This window comes from Hemibagrus wyckioides, linkage group LG10, assembly GCF_019097595.1.
Source record: "Hemibagrus wyckioides isolate EC202008001 linkage group LG10, SWU_Hwy_1.0, whole genome shotgun sequence".
Lineage (NCBI taxonomy): Eukaryota > Metazoa > Chordata > Actinopteri > Siluriformes > Bagridae > Hemibagrus > Hemibagrus wyckioides.
This window is the reverse complement of record NC_080719.1, coordinates 22,560,411-22,579,531: the sequence shown is the minus strand read 5'-3', so window position 1 is coordinate 22,579,531 and position 19,121 is coordinate 22,560,411. Positions and strand designations below refer to the sequence as shown.

The 19,121-nt window shown below is 40.3% G+C and overlaps 1 protein-coding gene across 1 annotated transcript in view; it reads right to left on the bottom strand.

Annotated features, from left to right (window-relative positions):
* Positions 1-1,140: 1,140 nt before the first annotated feature.
* The window catches only part of prmt3 (protein arginine methyltransferase 3), a 60,026-nt gene continuing 42,045 nt past the window's right edge, over positions 1,141-19,121 (bottom strand). The window contains exons 13-16 of the mRNA XM_058401407.1: positions 18,576-18,662; positions 12,274-12,324; positions 11,125-11,212; positions 1,141-1,676 (exon numbers count right to left, since the gene is read on the bottom strand). Coding sequence (XP_058257390.1) covers positions 1,567-1,676; positions 11,125-11,212; positions 12,274-12,324; positions 18,576-18,662 — 336 coding nt within the window. The 3' untranslated portion in view covers positions 1,141-1,566. The remainder of the gene's footprint in view (positions 1,677-11,124; positions 11,213-12,273; positions 12,325-18,575; positions 18,663-19,121) is intronic.

Genomic DNA, 19,121 nt, shown 5'->3' with positions numbered 1-19,121 from the left:
TTCAAGCGTTTCAGTGTTTAACGAGTGTCCAGGCTTGCTCATTAGGAATAAAATAGGGATACAATAGTAACTTTAATTTAACCTAAAAACAAAAAACACTGAGTGAGAGAGATGTGAGATGATCTTATTCATGAAAGAGATCAGAGAAAATTAATGAGCTCACGGGTGAGTCTGTGCTCCTGTTTGTTAACCTCAAGGTTTGATGTGTGTTCTGGGATTCATCTCCTCAGCACATTTGTACAGAATGATTAATTCAGTTTCTATAGACTTCCTGTCGACTTAAACCAGTCTGATCATTCTCCTCTGAACTTTTCAAGGTGATCACACTGCAGATCCTCTGCTCTGGTTTGTTTTCACCAACCTTAGTAAACAGCGCTTTGTTAAACACTCAAAACCAGCCCACCAGGTGACAAATTAAAGGAAAAAATGTTCTGACTGAAGAACAGCTTCAACACAGTTTAGTGTAGAATCTATACATCTCTGGAAAGGCACTGAAGCGATAAAAGCCTTTTCTTTCAAAAATTTTCTCACAAACGTTTCAACACATTTATACACAAACTGACACCAAATTTGGAATATATACACCGATCAGGCATAACATTATGAGCACTGACAGGTGAAGTGAATAACACTGATGATCTCCTCATCATGGCACCTGTTAGTGGGTGGGATATATTAGGCAGCAAGTGAACATTTTGTCCTCAAAGTTGAGGTGTTAGAAGCAGGAAAAATGGACAAGTGTAAGGATTTGAGCGAGTTTGACGAAGGTCCAAATTGTGATGGCTAGACCACTGGATCAGAGCATCTCCAAAACTGCAGCTCTTATAGGGTGTTTCCGGTCTGCAGTGGTCAGTATCTATCAAAAATATGCTGTAAAAAAAAGTCCTGTAAGTATCTGCTGCTAACATCTTGGTACCAGATACCACAGCATGCCTTCAGGGATCTAGTGGATTCCATGCCTCGACAGATCAGGGCTGTTTTGTCAGCAAAAAGGGGGACCAACACAATATTAGGCAGGTGGTCATAATGTTATGCCTGATCAGTGTATTTCAAATAGTTTCAAAGAATTGGGTTTTTATTTTGCAAAGATTTTTGAAAATCATTGTTCCAAAGTGGAACACAAAACACCAAAGTTGAGACTTTTGTGTGAAAAAATTTATTAAACACTTCATATACCACTGTTGCAGTTCATCGCTGTCGAATCTTCGCATGTATGATGTGGTACGATGATGAGGATGAGTTTTAGCATCAGCAGTGCTGATCAGTGAAGTATAAATCTCATATCAGCGCTTTTTTTTTCCATCAGCGGCTGAATTTTAAACAGATGGAGGAAAAGAATGGCCTCAAGACAATCATTCAGATATAAGATCATAATGTTTGAAAGTCTGAATGGTGTGTTCTCTGGGGGGTGGGGGGTGGGCCAAAACTCCATCATTCAGTCACGACAAGAAAAAAAGTAGTAAAACTAGTCGAAATTCTTTTGAGCTTCATTACAGGCTAAAACAAATCGACATTATTTCTATTTGCGAAGACGTTCTGGGTCCCGTGATGGAAAGCATCGGTGTTTTACTGCACGCAGTACGTCTGCTTCTCATCAGCGATGTTCAGTATGACGATTAAAGCTCGTGGGTCCTTCCTGTTTTTACAGACTGTTATTCGCCCGGGAAGTTCGTCACCTGGGTATGGAAAGGTGAAGGGGGAAAAAACGAGAGAGAGATTAGTCTAAAGAAAGATTAAAAATGTAGCATTTAGATGAACTGATTATCAAGACTCTGAACAGATCATACACAAATATAAAGGAGTTCTGACAACGTAAGTACAGTAAATCACAGGGTGTACAGAATGTAACGCCATCTAATGTACAAAACAGTAGAAAAAGGGATTTTATTTCATCACAGGAGAAGAAAAGCTCTGCACTGTGCTCTACCTCCACACTGTAATAACTATAACTGTTCCTGTAATCAAATTTCCCCTTATTGCTTTCAGAAGTAGGGCAGAACCCCAAAAAATGTAAAATAAAGCCATTTGATTAACGCCACCGAATATTCTATTACACACACAGAACAGCACTGCAGCCATCGAACACGCAACTCACGGCGACGGAAGAATGTTAAAAAATGATTTCAGGCTCAGGATCACTGACGAGCCTGTCGACTCCAGATGGAGGAGGAGGAGCTTCACAGTTGAGAGAGAGAGAGAGAGAGAGAGAGAGAGAAGAGAGAGAACGGCAATGATGAAAACAGATAATCACTTTGATTAAGTTCATGTTCCACCGCTGGGGGTAAATGAATGTTTACTCATTTAGCAAACAAGCAAATTACTGTTACAGTATAGAGAGAGAGAGAGAGAGAGAGAGAAGAGGGACATGGGGGAATGTGTGAGGAAGAGAGGAGGAAGAGAGGAAAGAGAGAAGGGGAATGAGTGGAGGGGGGGTGAGAAAGAGAGATGGGGAGAAAGACAGGAACGAGAGATGTGGGAATGTGTGTGTGGGAGAGCTAGAGAGAGAGAGAGAGAGAGAGAGAGAGAAGAGGCATATTGGGTAATGTGTTTCTGGGAGAAAGAGAGAGGAAAGAGAGAAGGGAAATGAGTGGAGGGGGGGTGAGAGAGAGATGGGGAGAAAGACAGGAACGAGAGACGTGTGTGTGTGTGAGTGAGAGAGAGGGGAAAGAGGGGCATGGGGGAATGTGTGTGTGTGAGAGAGAGAGAAATGGGAAGAGAGAGTGAGAAAAAGAGAGAGAGAGGAGAAAGACAGGAAAGAGGTGTGTGTGTGTGAGAGAAAGAGAAAGAGAGAGTGGAAGATGTTCTGTCTCTTCTACTGCTGTAAATGCTACAATCCCCCGCTGCAGCACTGCCTTCGTTCTGTTATTCAGCCTGGGAAACCGTTAGCATGTTTAAAAGCGCCATGTTTAGCAGATTGCTCTTAACCTCTCGTTAAGGAAGAAAATTAGACATTTAGAATCTTGTGGCAGGTTTCATTTCATCCGTCCCGTTATCTTTCTCACACGTAGCGCGGTGATACTGAATGAACCAGTTCTGATGATACAGTGAGATGAAACTGCTGCGCCATCTCATGCTTATTAAAAAGTTCACACTTTGCTTCCTCTTAATGATGAATTATCAGCTCACTGTCTCCTTACTGAGCTACTTTTTTCGATATCGTTACTGAACTGATGCCTCGGTAATGTCCGAGGAGGTTATCTTGCTCCACACACAGTTACCTATAAATAAACAAAACACATTTTGTTCTGTTCCAGTAAAATGATTAGTGTTCCTGCAATAGAGGAGTGTGTACAGGCTGAGCCGACATCCTTTTAACTGGTGACCAGAACAACATCAGAGGAGTCTTACTGTAAAACAAGCCATCACGTATCTGCCTTCAGAAAATGATTCTTCTACATCGTCATGGTATAGCGACCCAAAAGAGGAACTTCAAGGAGTCTCAAGTCTTTAAAGTCTTAAAGGAGGATCTTAAGGAAACATCAGGCCTCTCATAAGCAGAATCTCATTAAAGAGTGTAATTCTGGAGGATCTTAAGAGTCAGTCTCTCTCCCTCTCTCTCTCCCCCTCTCTTTCTCTGAGCTGGACGCTGCCCATGCATGGAATTGAAAGGAGGAAGAAAAAAAACCCGGAGTCGTCCATCATGACATTATTTGCATTAAACACACGAAAAACCAACCAAGAGCGACAGAAGCCATAATGAGAAACGAAGAGCTATAAAACACTCCTGTTTTTAACACACTCACACACCACTCAAAGCGTAAATGAAACTCTTTACTCATTTCATGTTCAAATTTCCGGATTTTAAGTGGAATATTGTCACTTTTCCTAAATGCCACCTTTCTCCCTATTCCCTACACACTCTGTAGGACGCTGTGACACTCCTCACCGTTTGCGTGATCTGCTGTCACATGAATGCAGACGTATGTGTAGGAGAAGTGCACTAAACTGGAACCATTATTGAGCATCCAATTATTGAATTAAACAGACTCTTGGTCACTCCAAGACATTCCTGAGAGAACTCTTTCGTGTGTGTTTTATTTTTACCTCCTGTATAAACAGCCTATCCTTAATCCCCCTCACATAACACTCCTCACATCCCTTCATCCATATTTTCCCCTTATTTCATCCAAGTTCAGTTTACTCCAACACCTCAAGGACGTTCTGCGAGCATCTGCATTACAAAAGAATGACCTTTGCTGAGAAGTCGAGGTGAGGATGGATGCTTTCTAGAGACTGCACAGACTAGTGAATTAACATATTCACTGTGGGGTCTTGTTAGCATCAGTGGAAAGCAAACCGAAGCGATTTTACAAATTTTATGATTTTTTTTTCAGTCAGTGAAAGCTGTTAGGAAAGAGTCAACCCACGATACCAACATTGCCTTCTGCATGTGTTCCAATGCTAGGTGATTTTTCGGGCGTATTTTTGTTGACAGATTGGTGGCGTGGGTCTGTTTTATTTTTAGCCCAAGGTTAATGGCATTACTTCCTGTAAGGATTCTTGACATGGAATGCTTGGCCTGGGTCAGTTCTTTGTAACAGTTTACATATGTTTCGTATTGGTCATATTTTTGGGTGGCTGGAACAGATTTTCTGCATTTACACTATTCAGTATTCCCTGATGGCTGTGGCCTCTTTCAGCAGGATAATGCGCTGTGCCACAAAGCAGAAATGGTTCAGGAATGATTTGTTGAGCACAACAATGAGTTTGAGGTGTTGACTTGGCCTCCAAATTCCCCAGATCTCAATCCAATCCAGCATCTGTGGGATGTGCTGGACAAACAAGTCCCATCCATGGAGGCCTCACCTCGCAACTTACAGGACTTAAAGGATCTGCTGCTAACATCTTGGTGCCAGATACCACAGCACACCTTCAGGGATCTATTGGAGTCTATGCTTCAATGGGTCAGGGCTGTTTTGGCAGCAAAAGGGGGAACAACACAATATTAGGCAGGTGGACATAATGTTATGGCTGATCAGTGTATGTATGTGTATATATATTTTGTAAGAAAACAAATGTGTTGTGTTTGCAGTTATTTGATTTACATGAGAGTATTTTTTTATTTTTATTTATTACTGAAGGCCACCACAGGTGTACAAGACTTCTCTGTTTTAACACTTTGAGATCACTTTTACCCGAGGTGGAGAGATGCGAGCGAGACCACGAGAGATCCCACACTGCTGGATTAGAGTCAGATCAGTGGAGCATGGCAGCACAAATCCGATCTAAAGTCGATTTGGACACGTCTGAGGCTGAAGCGTCAAAACCTCCGGGACGCTGCTGTAGACACTCAAGGTTCATCATCATTAAGCTAGAAGGAGTTTCCCGTGCTGTGCTCTCAGCTCGTTCTCCACAGTGCATCTGAAACCCCATAAACACTTCCACAACTACAAATAAACATGACTAGTTGATTACTTAAAAAAAATAGACTAGTAAAAACAAACAAACAAACAAACAAACAAAAAACCAGCCCTGTAACCTCTAAAGGAACAAAGCATTCTGGGAAATTCTTTAAGCCAAATAAATGTCAGGGTTACTGCGAGCCCCTGGAGAGAACTTTTCAAGTTTTAATGATCCGTGCAAATAAACCAAAGCATGACAAATGACGGTGATTTAATTGATAGAGCTTCAAGAGTGAGGCGTTTTTTCCAGCCAGGGATTTTTTCCTCACAGGATGTTTGTCTGCGTCTGTTAAATATATTAAATCACGTTGCCTCCTTTCTCATTAGAGCCCTGAAGTGTACGTCTCAGGAGTACAGGAGTCATTCTTCACTAATAATGGCTTCTTACTGGGTCACAGCAGTAGGGATGATACCACCACCGAGGAGCGGACTCAGTCGATATGAGGTTATTAACCATTACGCCCTTTTTCACACCTGTAATATAGTGCACCTGTGCATTTCCACTTCCTTGTGGCACAGGTTCTATAAAGATTGTGATCAGACATTGTTTCTGCATTATTATTATTATTATTATTATTACTGTATCCTACGGAAGCTCCACAGAGAACTTGGATGTTTCCATGACTGACTGTTACACTTTAATGTGATTTGGATGCACTTCCTGTTGGCCAACATGTGCTAATAAAATAGACTTAGGAAAGCAAAAACCACACTTTATTTATTCTCAGGGCTTAGATACGCTGGTAGTGTTGTAAAGTTTATGAGGAAGCGAAGTTTGCATAAGATCTTTGGTGAAACAAGAGGCTTTTGATTTGGAAAATCAATGCAGGTGTGATGCATAATCTGTACGGACAACCATCAGGCTTTTTTAAGGGATTTTTCAGTCATTTTCAGCATTATCAGAGTGTAGGAGTGCTATACTAATATTGACCGGTGACAGTAGATCAGATGTGTTTAATTACGGAGAAACGGAAGTGACGCATCCCTCAGTAAAGATTTTGGTCTTGAGGGAAAAGTGCGATTGTAGGACACGTGGAAGCGCGACATACGAGACGCCTTTGGATCGACTTTGAGAAATTTGCCGTTCTTGTGAAGTGTACTCACATGGGAATCATTGTGTGTGTGTGACCTAGTGAGAGCTGTAAGAAAGCTCAGCTAGTGCTGTTAAAACCCCATCAGTGTGTAAACAGTGTGAGATGGGAGACAAGGGGACGCTAGAACTACTGGAGTGGAGTTAACCGAGGAGTTTGTGATTGAGCCCACTTTCTTCTTTAACCTTCACTTTTAGCCATCACTCTCTCACTCACTCATACAGTCATTCACTCAGTCAGTCAGTCATTTAGTCACTCACTCACTCAGTCACTAAAGCCTAGTTCACACTACAGGATTTTAAGCCCGATTTGCAAATTAACGAGCTCGCCGACAGATCGGTCTGTGATCGTGGGAAAATCAGCGGGTGATCAGCGCTCGGCAATCTTTATGTGTGAACTACTCAACGATGCATCAAAGAGGCTCGCTGACGCATCGCTGACACCTCGCAGACAAAATCCAGATATCTGGCATGTTAAATATCTGGGACAGTCGGCCGACTCGACATCACGTGGTGTCAATTGTAGCTACGACCTCCAGCCAACGAGAGAGCAAGTCAACAGGTTGAGGTCACCGGAAGAAAAGCAGTAGAGTTGTTGTCAGATGGTGTGGTGTGCGACCCCCTCTTGTGGATCATTTTCGAAGCGTCGCGTAGTGTGAACACCACATGGACAAAAAGACATACAGTGAAGTCATGTAGTCTGAACAGCAAAGTGATCTGCCGACGGTTAAAGTCTTGTAGTGTGAACTAGGCGTTAGTCACATAGTCCGTCAGTCTCTTACACAGTCACTCAGTCATTTAGTCACTCACTCACACAGTCAACACAGTCTACTCAGTCAGTCACTCAGTCAGTTACTCAGTCATTTAGTCAGTCAGTCACTCAGTCAATCAGTCAGTCAGTTACTCAGTCATTTAGTCAGTCAGTCACTCAATCAGTCAGTCACTCAGTCAGTCAGTCACTCAGTCAGTCAGTCACTCAGTCAGGCAGTCAGTCAGTCAGTCACTCAGTCAGTAAGTCAGTCAGTCACTCAGTCAGGCAGTCAGTCAGTCACTCAGTCAGTCACTGTCAGTCACTCAGTCAGTAAGTCAGTCAGTCACTCAGTCAGTAAGTCAGTCAGTCAGTCAGTCACTGTCAGTCACTCAGTCAGTAAGTCAGTCAGTCACTCAGTCAGTCACTCAGTCAGTCAGTCAGTCAGTCAGTCAGTCACTCAGTCAGTCAGTCAGTCACTCACTCAGTCAGTCAGTCAGTCAGTCAGTCAGTCAGTCACTCAGTCAGTCAGTCAGTCAGTCACTCAGTCTCTCACTCACTCAGTCAGTCACTCAGTCAGTCAGTCAGTCACTCAGTAAGTCAGTCATTCAGTCACTCACTCACTCACACAGTCAGACACTCAGTCATTCAGTCAGTCACTCAGTCAGTCAGTCAGTCACTCAGTCAGTAAGTCAGTCATTCAGTCACTCACTCACACACAGACACTCAGTCATTCAGTCACTCACTCAGTCAGTCAGTCAGTCACTCAGTCAGTAAGTCAGTCATTCAGTCACTCACTCACTCACTCACAGTCAGACACTCAGTCAGTCAGTCACTCACTCAGTCACTCACTCAGTCACTCAGTCAGTCACTCAGTCAGTCGCTCAGTCAGTCGCTCAGTCAGTCAGTCACTCAGTCAGTCAGTCAGTCGCTCAGTCAGTCAGTCACTCACTCAGTCACTCACTCAGTCACTCAGTCGCTCAGTCAGTCACTCAGTCGCTCAGTCAGTCACTCAGTCGCTCACTCAGTCGCTCAGTCAGTCAGTCAGTCAGTCACTCAGTCAGTCAGTCACTCAGTCAGTCATATTAAATGTTTGGATTTTTCAACCTACTGCTGAAAAGAAAAGAGAATCTACAGTATAAACACACAATGTTGTGTTTAATGAAGCTCTAGTGGTGGTTTTAAAACACAAATAAAAATCTTTTTTTAAAAAAAAAAACAAAACTGATTCCCCATTCTCTCTGTGTATTACAAAATGGCAATCTAAGAATTTGTAGGGAAATATCTTGCTCTTTGGATGGGAGGGGCTTATTCTATGTGCCTTGTCAATCACAGCTACGTTAGCCAATAGTGGCCATCTGTATTGCAGCTAGAGCAGCAGGTCGAATTCTTGACGTGGTTCATTCAAGCGTTTTCTTCAACAAGCGTTTTCTTCAACTATTACTCAACTAATAGCGAGATACTGTGAAAATTCCAAACCCCAGCACAGCAAGAGTCGTATTTGTGAAATTGGTCGTGTTTTTGCTCCATGTCCATGTCTCCAACCACCAGCCTAATATACCAGAACCAAGTAGAACCTGCCATCAGGAGCATCCTCGAAGACGAAGGAAGAAAAACTCATTCAGACATGCGATGCTGATTAGATCAGAAACATAATCTACTGATTTCTTCTCATAATGATGATGCTTTTAAAACCTTCCAGGTTAATGAGGTAGTGTTCCTGCAGCAGAGGAACATGGGCATTAGCAAAAAGCCTAACTGGAGCTCCAATATGTGTGTGATGTTCTTATAAATATTCACAATAGATGCAGTTAATTCTTTGAATAAATGATTGAAGAGTACATTCTCGATATATTTGTGAAGGAATTTAATTTGTTTTTATGAACCGTTTAACATTCTGTTGTGGGGCTTGTAATATTTGTGTGTAAAAAATGAAAAATACTTCCATACTCCTCCGACAACACTGTGTGTGTGTGTGTGTCTAAAGAAACAAGGCACTGTTCCAAATATCAGCTGATTTGAGAATGTTTACACACTCTAATGTCTATCTTGCATTCTCTTTGTTTATATACATGTCTATTTGTTTATATGAATCATCCCTGAGGCGAGAAGACCGTTTAAAATCACGCTATACATCTCAGTCACCCTGCTATAAAATCTGAGAAGATAAGGCCTTCATGGCGCTTGGCTCTTTTATCTTTTATCCTCGAATATGCAGCAACATCCAACCGAAACACGGCCTCTTAAATCCAACGTGGTTATCAGCAGAGTCAAAACAAACATGGCCGACCGAGCGGAATTTTTATCGCAGGCCAGAAATCGTTTATAATCTCGGAGTGGAACTTCATCTGTCTGCACATCAGATGACATTTTCCCGATTCCTATTACGATAAGACAGACTTATCATCAGTCAGGACAGTTGGCTGAGGGGAACATGTGTGCACACACACACACCTACCTGTCTGGATGCACAAACTTCCCCTAAACCAAGATTATTCCTCTTAAAGAGAGCCACTATTTCCATTAAACAAAGCAACAAAAACACAACTAACAATAGAAACACACTTAAGAGTGCTATTAAAAAACAGACAGAGGATCTGGAGTGATGTGATGTGCTACTAGTTATATTAGCAACTTAAATATAAGGCATTATAAAAACGTTATGCAATTTGTTCCAAGTGAACACGTTTTTAAAAATGGCCGCCATGCTCTGTTTTAGAGCAACTCAAGTAAATCTAACAGGCTGAAAATATCTACAACCTGCTCGTTATTCAGTGTCTCAACTTATAAAGATAAACAACACGTTATAAAACACGTGATATAACAGACATAGCAGGCGTATCAGTTAGCTAGGTTAGCATAAAGAGCAATATTTCTACAGAACAAAATCCGCACAAATGTAATGGAGATGTTAATAAAAGAAAAACGCAGGTGACTGTGAACGGTGTTGTCTTTTACCTCTGTGACCATAGGCACATAGGGCTCTATGTTTTTTCTGCATTTGAGACGCATTAGTTTGTTACCAAGTTTCCATTTATGGAGCAGTTGTTTCTTTAGGTCCCTTTCATGACCCATTTCCCCGTACGATCTCAGAATACAGTCGATGTTGATGTCGGATCAGAATTTCCTCTGAGGGTCAGAATCCTCAAACAACCGCTTCTATATTTTTAATATTATTATAATTTTTTTACATTTTTTAATTAATTTTTTTAACTGTTGTTTTTTCTTTCTTTCTTTTTTTTTTGCATTTCCTTGACACTTTTTTTAAGTTCAGTTTCCAATCTTTAGCATCCATCCCATCTCCATTACCAAAGCAAGCAACACCAGGGCAGATTGTTCAGACTCATTTTTAAAAAGTCTTTGCCCCCTGCTGATTTCCCGTATGATTGCATTTTTGTCACACTGAATGGTTTCAGGTCCTCAAACAAACAAACAAAAAGAAAATGAAAACATGAGAAAACACAAAACTGTATTATTCAGGGGTTATGCAGCATCTGTACATCAGCCAAATAAGGAAAATGACATATAAGGAAATAAGGAAAAGGGAAAAAGTCTTTTGTGTTGTTTTGTCTTGTTATTTTTGAAGATCTGAAACCATTAAGTGTGAATTAAGTGTAACCAATATGCAAAAAAGTAAGGAGAAATCAGGGAGGGGGCAAATACTTTTTCACATCACTGTGTAATTTGGTTGTAAATGTATTTTTTTTGTCATAAAATAGATTTGTTTTCTTTTCTTTTAGTGCACTTTTTCCAACACAGTCTGTCCTCCTGGTATATTGCGGCTTGTTATGTGTTTAACTGTCTCTGTGTTTCTGTAATGAAAATCACATCATGTACATAATTTCTGTATTAAAAGAAACTTAACTTGTTTCTGTTTCACAAACCTGACTGGACGGGGATCGGATTCTCCAGAAAGAAGACTGTCTGCTTCCAGTGAGTCTTAGTGCATTGAGGAGATGTAGAGAACATCACCTGGAACCAGACAGAATAATGGATCAAACTCATTCTGATTCAGATTCTGATTAAAAACTGTTTCTGATTCTTGTAACAGATTCAGACTCTGATAAAAAAAAAAAAAAAAAGGACTAAATAAATAAATACAGATTGAGATTCTGATAAAACTGATTCAAGATTCTGATTAAAAAAATTAATTCGGATTCTAACAAAAAAAAACAAGATCTTGATAATAATTGATTCAGATTCTTATAAAAAAAAAAAACACATTCAGCTTCTGATACTGTTTCAGATTAAAAAAAAATCAGTTTCTGATTAAAAACAATTTCAGATTCTGATGAAAACTGATACAGAATCTGAAAAAGAAACCTGATTTAGATTCTGACAAAAGAGATTCAGATTCTGATAAAACAGATTCAGATTCTGATAAAAACAGATTCAGATTCTGATAAAAACAGATTCAGATTCTGATAAAAACAGATTCAGATTCTGATAAAAACAGATTCAGATTCTGATAAAAACAGATTCAGATTCTGATCCAAACATTTCTGATATTAATAATGAATTTGATTAAACAAGGTCCAATTCTAATAAAACAACAATCTGAAGATTTGAAACAGACAGCAGCTCTGACTGAGGTTCAGACTGTGGGTTTATATTAACATGGACCAGTACAGTAGACAAAAATAAACACTGTGCTGTTATTTAACAATAAACATCAGGGTGGTAACTGTTTTACATCACATCAACACAGGTGATATCTGTACAACAGCATGGACCAGACTCTGTTATTCCTAACGTATGAAACTCAAACCTAATTCTGATCTGAACTCTGATCACTCTGACCTCCTTATCTGAGTTTTCGCTGTTAGAATAAAAATGACATTTAAGCGATATGAAAGTGAGCAGCATATGTGAGCAGCGGAAAATGCTGTGTCTCGAAAGCTGTTTTTATTTCTGTTCTGTTTGGCTGATGAAGGAGAGCGAGTGCTGAGTGCGAGAAAAAAAAACACAGCTTGGGTGTGACAGGAAAGCAGGAGAGTGTAATTGTAATTGGTTTGCTGTTAAAGCAAACTCACCTTGTTCGTGCAGTCTCGGTCAAAAAAAATATCAAAATAGCCCACCACAGCCTGGGGAGGAGAGAGAGAGAGAGAGAGAGAGAGAGAAAGAAATAACAAAAATACATTTAATATTATCTGCTGCTTTTGTGTCATGTATATGTGTATAATATGTGTATAATATGTATAATATGTGTAATATTATCTGCTGCTTTTGTGTCATGTATATGTGTATAATATGTATAATATGTATAATATTATCTGCTGCTTTTGTGTCATGTATATGTGTATAATATGTGTATAATATGTATAATATGTGTAATATTATCTGCTGCTTTTGTGTCATATGTTTTCTCAGTTCAGTTTATTTCTATAGCACTTTTCACAGTAGACATTGTCTCAGAGCAGACGTACAGAAACATAGAATAAAAATGATAAAGTTCATCAAAATCAAGTTCATCTCTAACGTTTATCCCTAATGAGCAAGCCTAAGGCGAGGGTGGTGAAGAAAAACTCCCTGAGATGATATAAGAGGAAGAATGTATTGTATGCACTACAAAATGAAATATTTTGTGCTGAAGTATTATGTAAAAGTGTTTTTTTTTTTCTATTTATTGAGGGTCAAAAGTTTTTTCGTCATTTTATTCCTATGTTCTGGATATGTGATTAAACCCATTCGTCTCATCACCTATTCTTCTCTTCCTGCTCTGCCTCTCATTGATTGTGTTCTTTGTGTCTGCATGTGTGTGTGTGTGTGTGTGTGTGGTGTTGTCAGCTGTGTCAGGATTAAAAGCTATTAGTTCTGCTTCACTGCCACACTCTGTGTGTGTGTGTGTGTGTGTGTGTGTGTGTGTGTGTGTGTGAGATTGATAGAGTCACTTTTCTCTCACAGGATAGGAGCAGTGTGTGCCTTCATTCTGCTGCTACACAAATAAATGTAAATATACATTAATATAATATATACATGCCTATGGTTTCATGTGTGTGTATGACTGTAATTAATATAGATAATAGCTGCATGTGTGCAGCTGACATTATACACACATATATACCACAAAGAAAGTGGAAATAAATTCATTTGTGTGCATGTACTGCACTTCCCCCCCCCCCATTTTATCCGTTTTTGCTTCTGTGTGCAATTTCCACGTGCAGGCGTGTGCACTGCAAAGAGCTGAAATTCCCAGGATGAAAGTGTGACCTGCTTTAGCTTGAGCGTCCCAGTAGTCTTTGCTGGAGGCTGTACATTTCATCACACAAACACGCGTTCTGTTAGTCCTTGTATTTGTAACGTTATGAGAAAACAATTTCCCAGGTGGAACAGCGGTAACAATATGATCCGTTTTGGGCTAAACTGTCCCAGGAGGCATAGACGATCTCTCACACACACACACAGTCCTGTAATCATGCCACTGTGAGGACGTGAGTTTATGGCCACTCCCTCACGGCCAATAGATGGTAAAATTCATGCAGTTGTTAATTATCTTTAGCTCCATAAACACACTGTGAAACAAAGCTAACTAACTACGTTACTGTCCAGCTCTGAAGATACACACGTTTGCATTATTTGCAACTTTTTCCTTTGTACACTTCCACTAACACATAAGACAAAGCTTCTGGGATTTTATTTGTATAGCGCATTTAACAATGGACATTGTCTCAAAGCAGCTTTACAGAAGTATATAAACACAGAAAAAAATTAGAAAGTTTAAAGTTAAGTTACCATTTTATCCCTAATGTGCAAGCCCGAGGTGACAGTGGTGAGGAAAAACTCCCTGAGATGATATGAGGAAGAAACCTTGAGAGGAACCAGGCTCAGAAGGGAACCTCATCCTCATTTGGGTGACACTGGACACTAAATAATGCAAATATTGATAATGTCCTTTCTGCAACAGCAACTGAGGTCTCTTAAGGAACTAATAGGTCAGTGTGACCATTATAGACACTAATTCCTTGTTGCCGCAAGCTGATAGATGCAAAGGCAGTTCTGTGACGGTGTGTCTCCAAGTGGTTCTGTCCACAGTAGTCCCATGGTCAATGCTGGGACGTTTAACTATTAAATGTCAGAACCTCAAAGACCTCAAACAAAGCACTGACATGAATGGTGGTGCCCACTGATGCTGGAGATGGATCTGTGTGGACAGCCTGTGACCGGGAGACAGCTGTGGACAGCTCATCAGGGATAAAATAGTAACTTAACTTTAATTTTTTTCCTTCTCTGTTTCTATACTTCTGTAAAGCTGCTTTGAGACAATGTCCATTGTTAAAAGTGCTATACAAATAAATGGAATTGAATTCAATTATACAGAGATCTTCTAGAGTTATTCAGTATGATCAAGAACTCTAAGCCATTATTACTAGATGTGTTAGTTTGCATACATGCAGATTAGTTACATGTGTGTATAACTGTGTAGTAATAGTACACAATAAAGGTCCAACAATGCATGGAAGTTTTCAAAACATCATATGTTTCTCAATTTCCAGCAACACGACATTAAACGCCATACAACACGCCAGCAGTATTGTAGGAATCCAGGGAAATTCAACACGAGAATGCTATTAACATAAGAATAATAAATAGACAATCAGTGACCTTTACATTGCAAACTTGTTCCTCAGTGACACCTCTTTTTTAGTGCTTTAAAATCTTAAGTGAAAATAAGGATTATTATTAAACAGATTATCTACTGCTAACATTATAATGATTTTCCATCTCTGTTCTATAACAGCTGAAGTATTTAGTACTTATATACTTTCAAAAGGTGTGTATGAATTTTTAAATCGTTCACATGCACTTTTCAAAGTATTACATGCCTCATAAATGGACGTCGATTTCAGCTGGAAGACACTCATTTACTCGAGACACGCAATAATTTACCCGCAATAGGTGTTTTAAATGACGTAGCTATGACGTTTCCCTTTTATCATCATCATCATCAACATTATTATTTCACCCAGCACAGTCACGTGCGTCTACAACTCAACAACAAAAAAAGATCAGTGGAATCCAAGTGCAGCGCGAGAACACAGAAATGAGAGAGGAAAGAGCGCGCGAGGAAAGGGAAAAAAAGGGAAAAAAAAGGAAAGCGCGTTTTTTTTATTCTCATCAAAAGTGTCCGGCCTTCAGAGGCGGCAAGACGTCGAGGATAAGCAATGAGCGCGCGCTGTCGTGCCCAGCCCACGAGCAACACGACAAGCGCGGGGAAAATTAATAATTATCATCATGGCTAACGCCGACCGGGGAGCAATTCATCATCGCGCTCTTTTCCGGCGCTATCGTGGCGGAGCAGCGCGTGCTGCAGCCAGATACAATTATGCGGCGCGAGCTGCAGAGGAGGGCGGGCTAACGGGGCTAATGCGCTTTTGATGGGCTTTATTCGCGCGTGAGAGCGGTCACGCTCGGCCACACCGCTCTCTCTCCCTCTCTCTCTCTCTCTCTACGAGCGTTCCCTGAACACACACGCACGCACGTTCTCCGTTACGTTCCGCCGCATTGGTAGCGAACAAACAAGGTTTAATTCGAGAGGAAGAACACTTACACGCGCTGGCACAGGCGCGCACATTCACGCGCCAAATAATAAAGACAATGCGGATACAATGACCGGTTTACAGCACAGCCCCATACCCGTCTCTCTCTCTCTCTCTCTCTGACATTCTCTTTAGACATTTTATATCACACTTTTCTTTGTCTTTTTTTTTTTGCGTGCGCGCGCTCTCTCTCTCTCATCCGGTGCATTCCCTCTTGCCTTTCTATTCCTTTTCTTTGTATTCCCTCTATTTCTTTCCCACTTTCTTTTTCTTTAGTTATTTCAAACTTGTCGTTCCACTACTCATTTCCACTCTTATTTCCTTTTTTATTATCTTTTTTCCCCTTTTTCCTTCTGATTCGCATCTGTCGTTTTCATCAGTTCGCTTTTTTAAATTTATTTGTTGTTTTATGTAAGCATCATATATATCCTTTTCTTCATTTTTTTCTACATTTATGTTCCCTTTTTTTTGTTTTTCTGTTTTCTTTTCTCTTTCTCTCCCTCTGCGCGCGTGTGGTTAATGGAAGCCCAGTGTTTATTATTATTATGATCTGTATAAATGGTCCCATAAGAGAAGTATCTCTCACATTGCGCCCGCGAGTTGCTCGTGTGTGTGTGTGTGTGTGGAGGGCACTGCTTCCCGTTGACCGACACTCCGGAGCACGGAGAGCGTTATTTGTCTTCGGTCGGCGCGAGCGCTGCTGTGCTGTTCATTTAATGCAAGGTTAGGCAGCCTGATGTGATGAATGGAGTGTCGGTGGAGGAATAAAAGCATGCGCTCCATCATCAGGAAAGGGTTTTTTTTTTTTTTATAAAAAAAAAAAAGAAGCTACGAGGTCGTTATTGGGTCTCGTTTATTGCTACCCGAAACTGTACCAAATTATGCTGAATATCTATTTGCCCTGTTGGGGGAAAGAAAGGGTGAAAAAATTGAAACCAAACTGCCTGTGGCGAAGATATTTCATTACGGGATACTGGCGTGGATTGGTTCTGGTACAGGGGTTTGGAGTGTATCTGAGTTCTGTTTTAAGTGTGTACGATCGATATGCCTGGTATAAACTAGGCTAGATGTATCAAAGTATGCACATACACCATAAGGCCAAAAGTTTGTGCACCCCTGACCATCAGGCCAATATGTGGACCTTCCCCAAAACTCCACACAGTGTTTGTATCTGTAGCTTTGAGATCTCACTTCACTGCAACTAAAATTCCCAAACCCTGTTCCAGCATGACAATGCCCCTGTGCACAAAGCAGCTCCATGAAGACATGTACTTTTCTTTGTGCATGCACACTCTCTTTCTCACCTGTTGCATCCCCTCGTGTCTTTCTTTTTCTTTTCTTTGTATTCCCTCTCTCTTTTTCCCACTTCTTTCATTTTTTTCCAAACTTGTCGTTTCCCCACTCATTTTCACTCTAATTTTATTTTGTATTTTTATCCTTTTTTTTGTTTTTAAGTGTCTCGAGTGTCCTGCACAGAGTCCTTACCTCACCCAGGTGCAGGGGCGGACTTAACCAATAAGTGAGGTAAGCAGCCGCTTAGGGCCCCCGGGGAATTAGGAGGCCTCGACCAATACCAAGAAGCCGATATAAATCATATAGTACTTATTACTTTTCTATCATATATTGTATGGTCTGTCTATAACCATTAAGATTTTAACGTTATTATTACATCTTTTCAAATGCTGGGCCCCCCCATGATTCATGAATAGTGGAACGTTCTTATCGTTCTGCACCTGGAATACCTGGAATCGCTTAGGGCCCCCAAATCACTAAGTCCGCCCCTGCCCGGGTGTCCACATACTTTTGGCCGAATCGTGTAGGCATTGCAGGAACGGTGTGTACAGTGTTATAATTTTGTAAAAGAAAATTTATTTCTGAACAAATTTACCTTTTGTTTTTGATTTAAAAAAAATAGTAAATACAATTTAGACAATTAAAAATTTCTCAGTTTTTAGTCAAGCACAATGCCCTTAAAGTACAGATTCTCAACAAACTGTTTTCTGGATTCTACATTATATCAAATTACATTTCTGCCATTTAACATTTTCCAGAGCAACTTACATTTATCTCATTTATACAACTTGAGCACTTGAGGGTTAAGGCCCTTGCTCAGGGGCTCAGCAATGGCAGCTTGTTGGACCTGGGATTCGAACTCACAACCTTCTGCCAGTATATTGGACAGTCTGGGTTTAAAACCCATGTCCTTTTTTGGGTTGTGTAGAAACTAAAAGTTAAAAGTTTGTTAAAAGTTAACTTTTAGTTAAAAGTAAAAGTTAAAGATAAAAGTTTGCTTATTATAAGCTATTTAGTTCAACAGATAGACAATGTCTCTTTCTTTTAACACAAAGAAACCAACAAAGAAATGTTTACAAACTCTGTTTTATCTGGGGTACGACTCCAACAGTGGGAAAAGAGATAATAACAGTGTATTGATTAATCTATAAAACTGAGACCAGTATGTTTGAGATGTGCATGTGTGAATGCCCCGGAATAGGAACGAAAAGAAAAATTAGTCTCACAAAACGTAGCATCATTGTTTTTTTTTGTCTCTTTCACACACATGCATGCACACACACACACACACACACACACACAAAAGTTTAGTTTCTAAAGTAACTGAAGTGAATCACCTAAGTCACCTGGCAGAGTGGGTAGGACTGGGGTCATCTATCAATCATTCAGGTGTCACCTGACCCATCTCAGCCAATCAAAGGCCTCATCCATCTCCTTTTCCCTAATTAATCTTCACTCTTGACAACCTTGATTACTGTGTGTGTGTGTGTGTGTGTGTTACTCACGGTGCAGTATGTGTTTGATGTTATCTTCAGGGTAAAATCAGCAGTAAACTCCAGCTCAGAGAGAGTGACAGCATTACAGTCCATTGTCTGGGGAAAACACACACACACAGCATTTAACATTTAATGACATCTAATATTTGGGTCCTATATTGTGTGTTTGTTTAAGATTCAAAATTATTGGCACCCCATCTTAGTACTGGACCTACAGGACAACAGTTTAAAATTTAGTGGAATGCAATGAATCCTGGGGGTTGGGGTGTGGGGTGTAAATAATTTCACACTTCTGGCACCTTTAGCATTTACTACTGCAATTCCACATTGAATAAAGAGATCAAGTGACCGCTGAGTAATGCAGGAAATGTATAACTGATCGATCATGATTGACTTTTAGAAGATGACCATAATAGTACAGAAAGTAAAACTCATGTAATAAGAGCAGACTTTTATAAAAGGTATGTAGTCGATGCGATAGATGTATAAAAACATCTTGATTTAATCGTTTTCCAGCTTTCCACATCCCTCATGTCTCAGTTCCATGGTTGTATA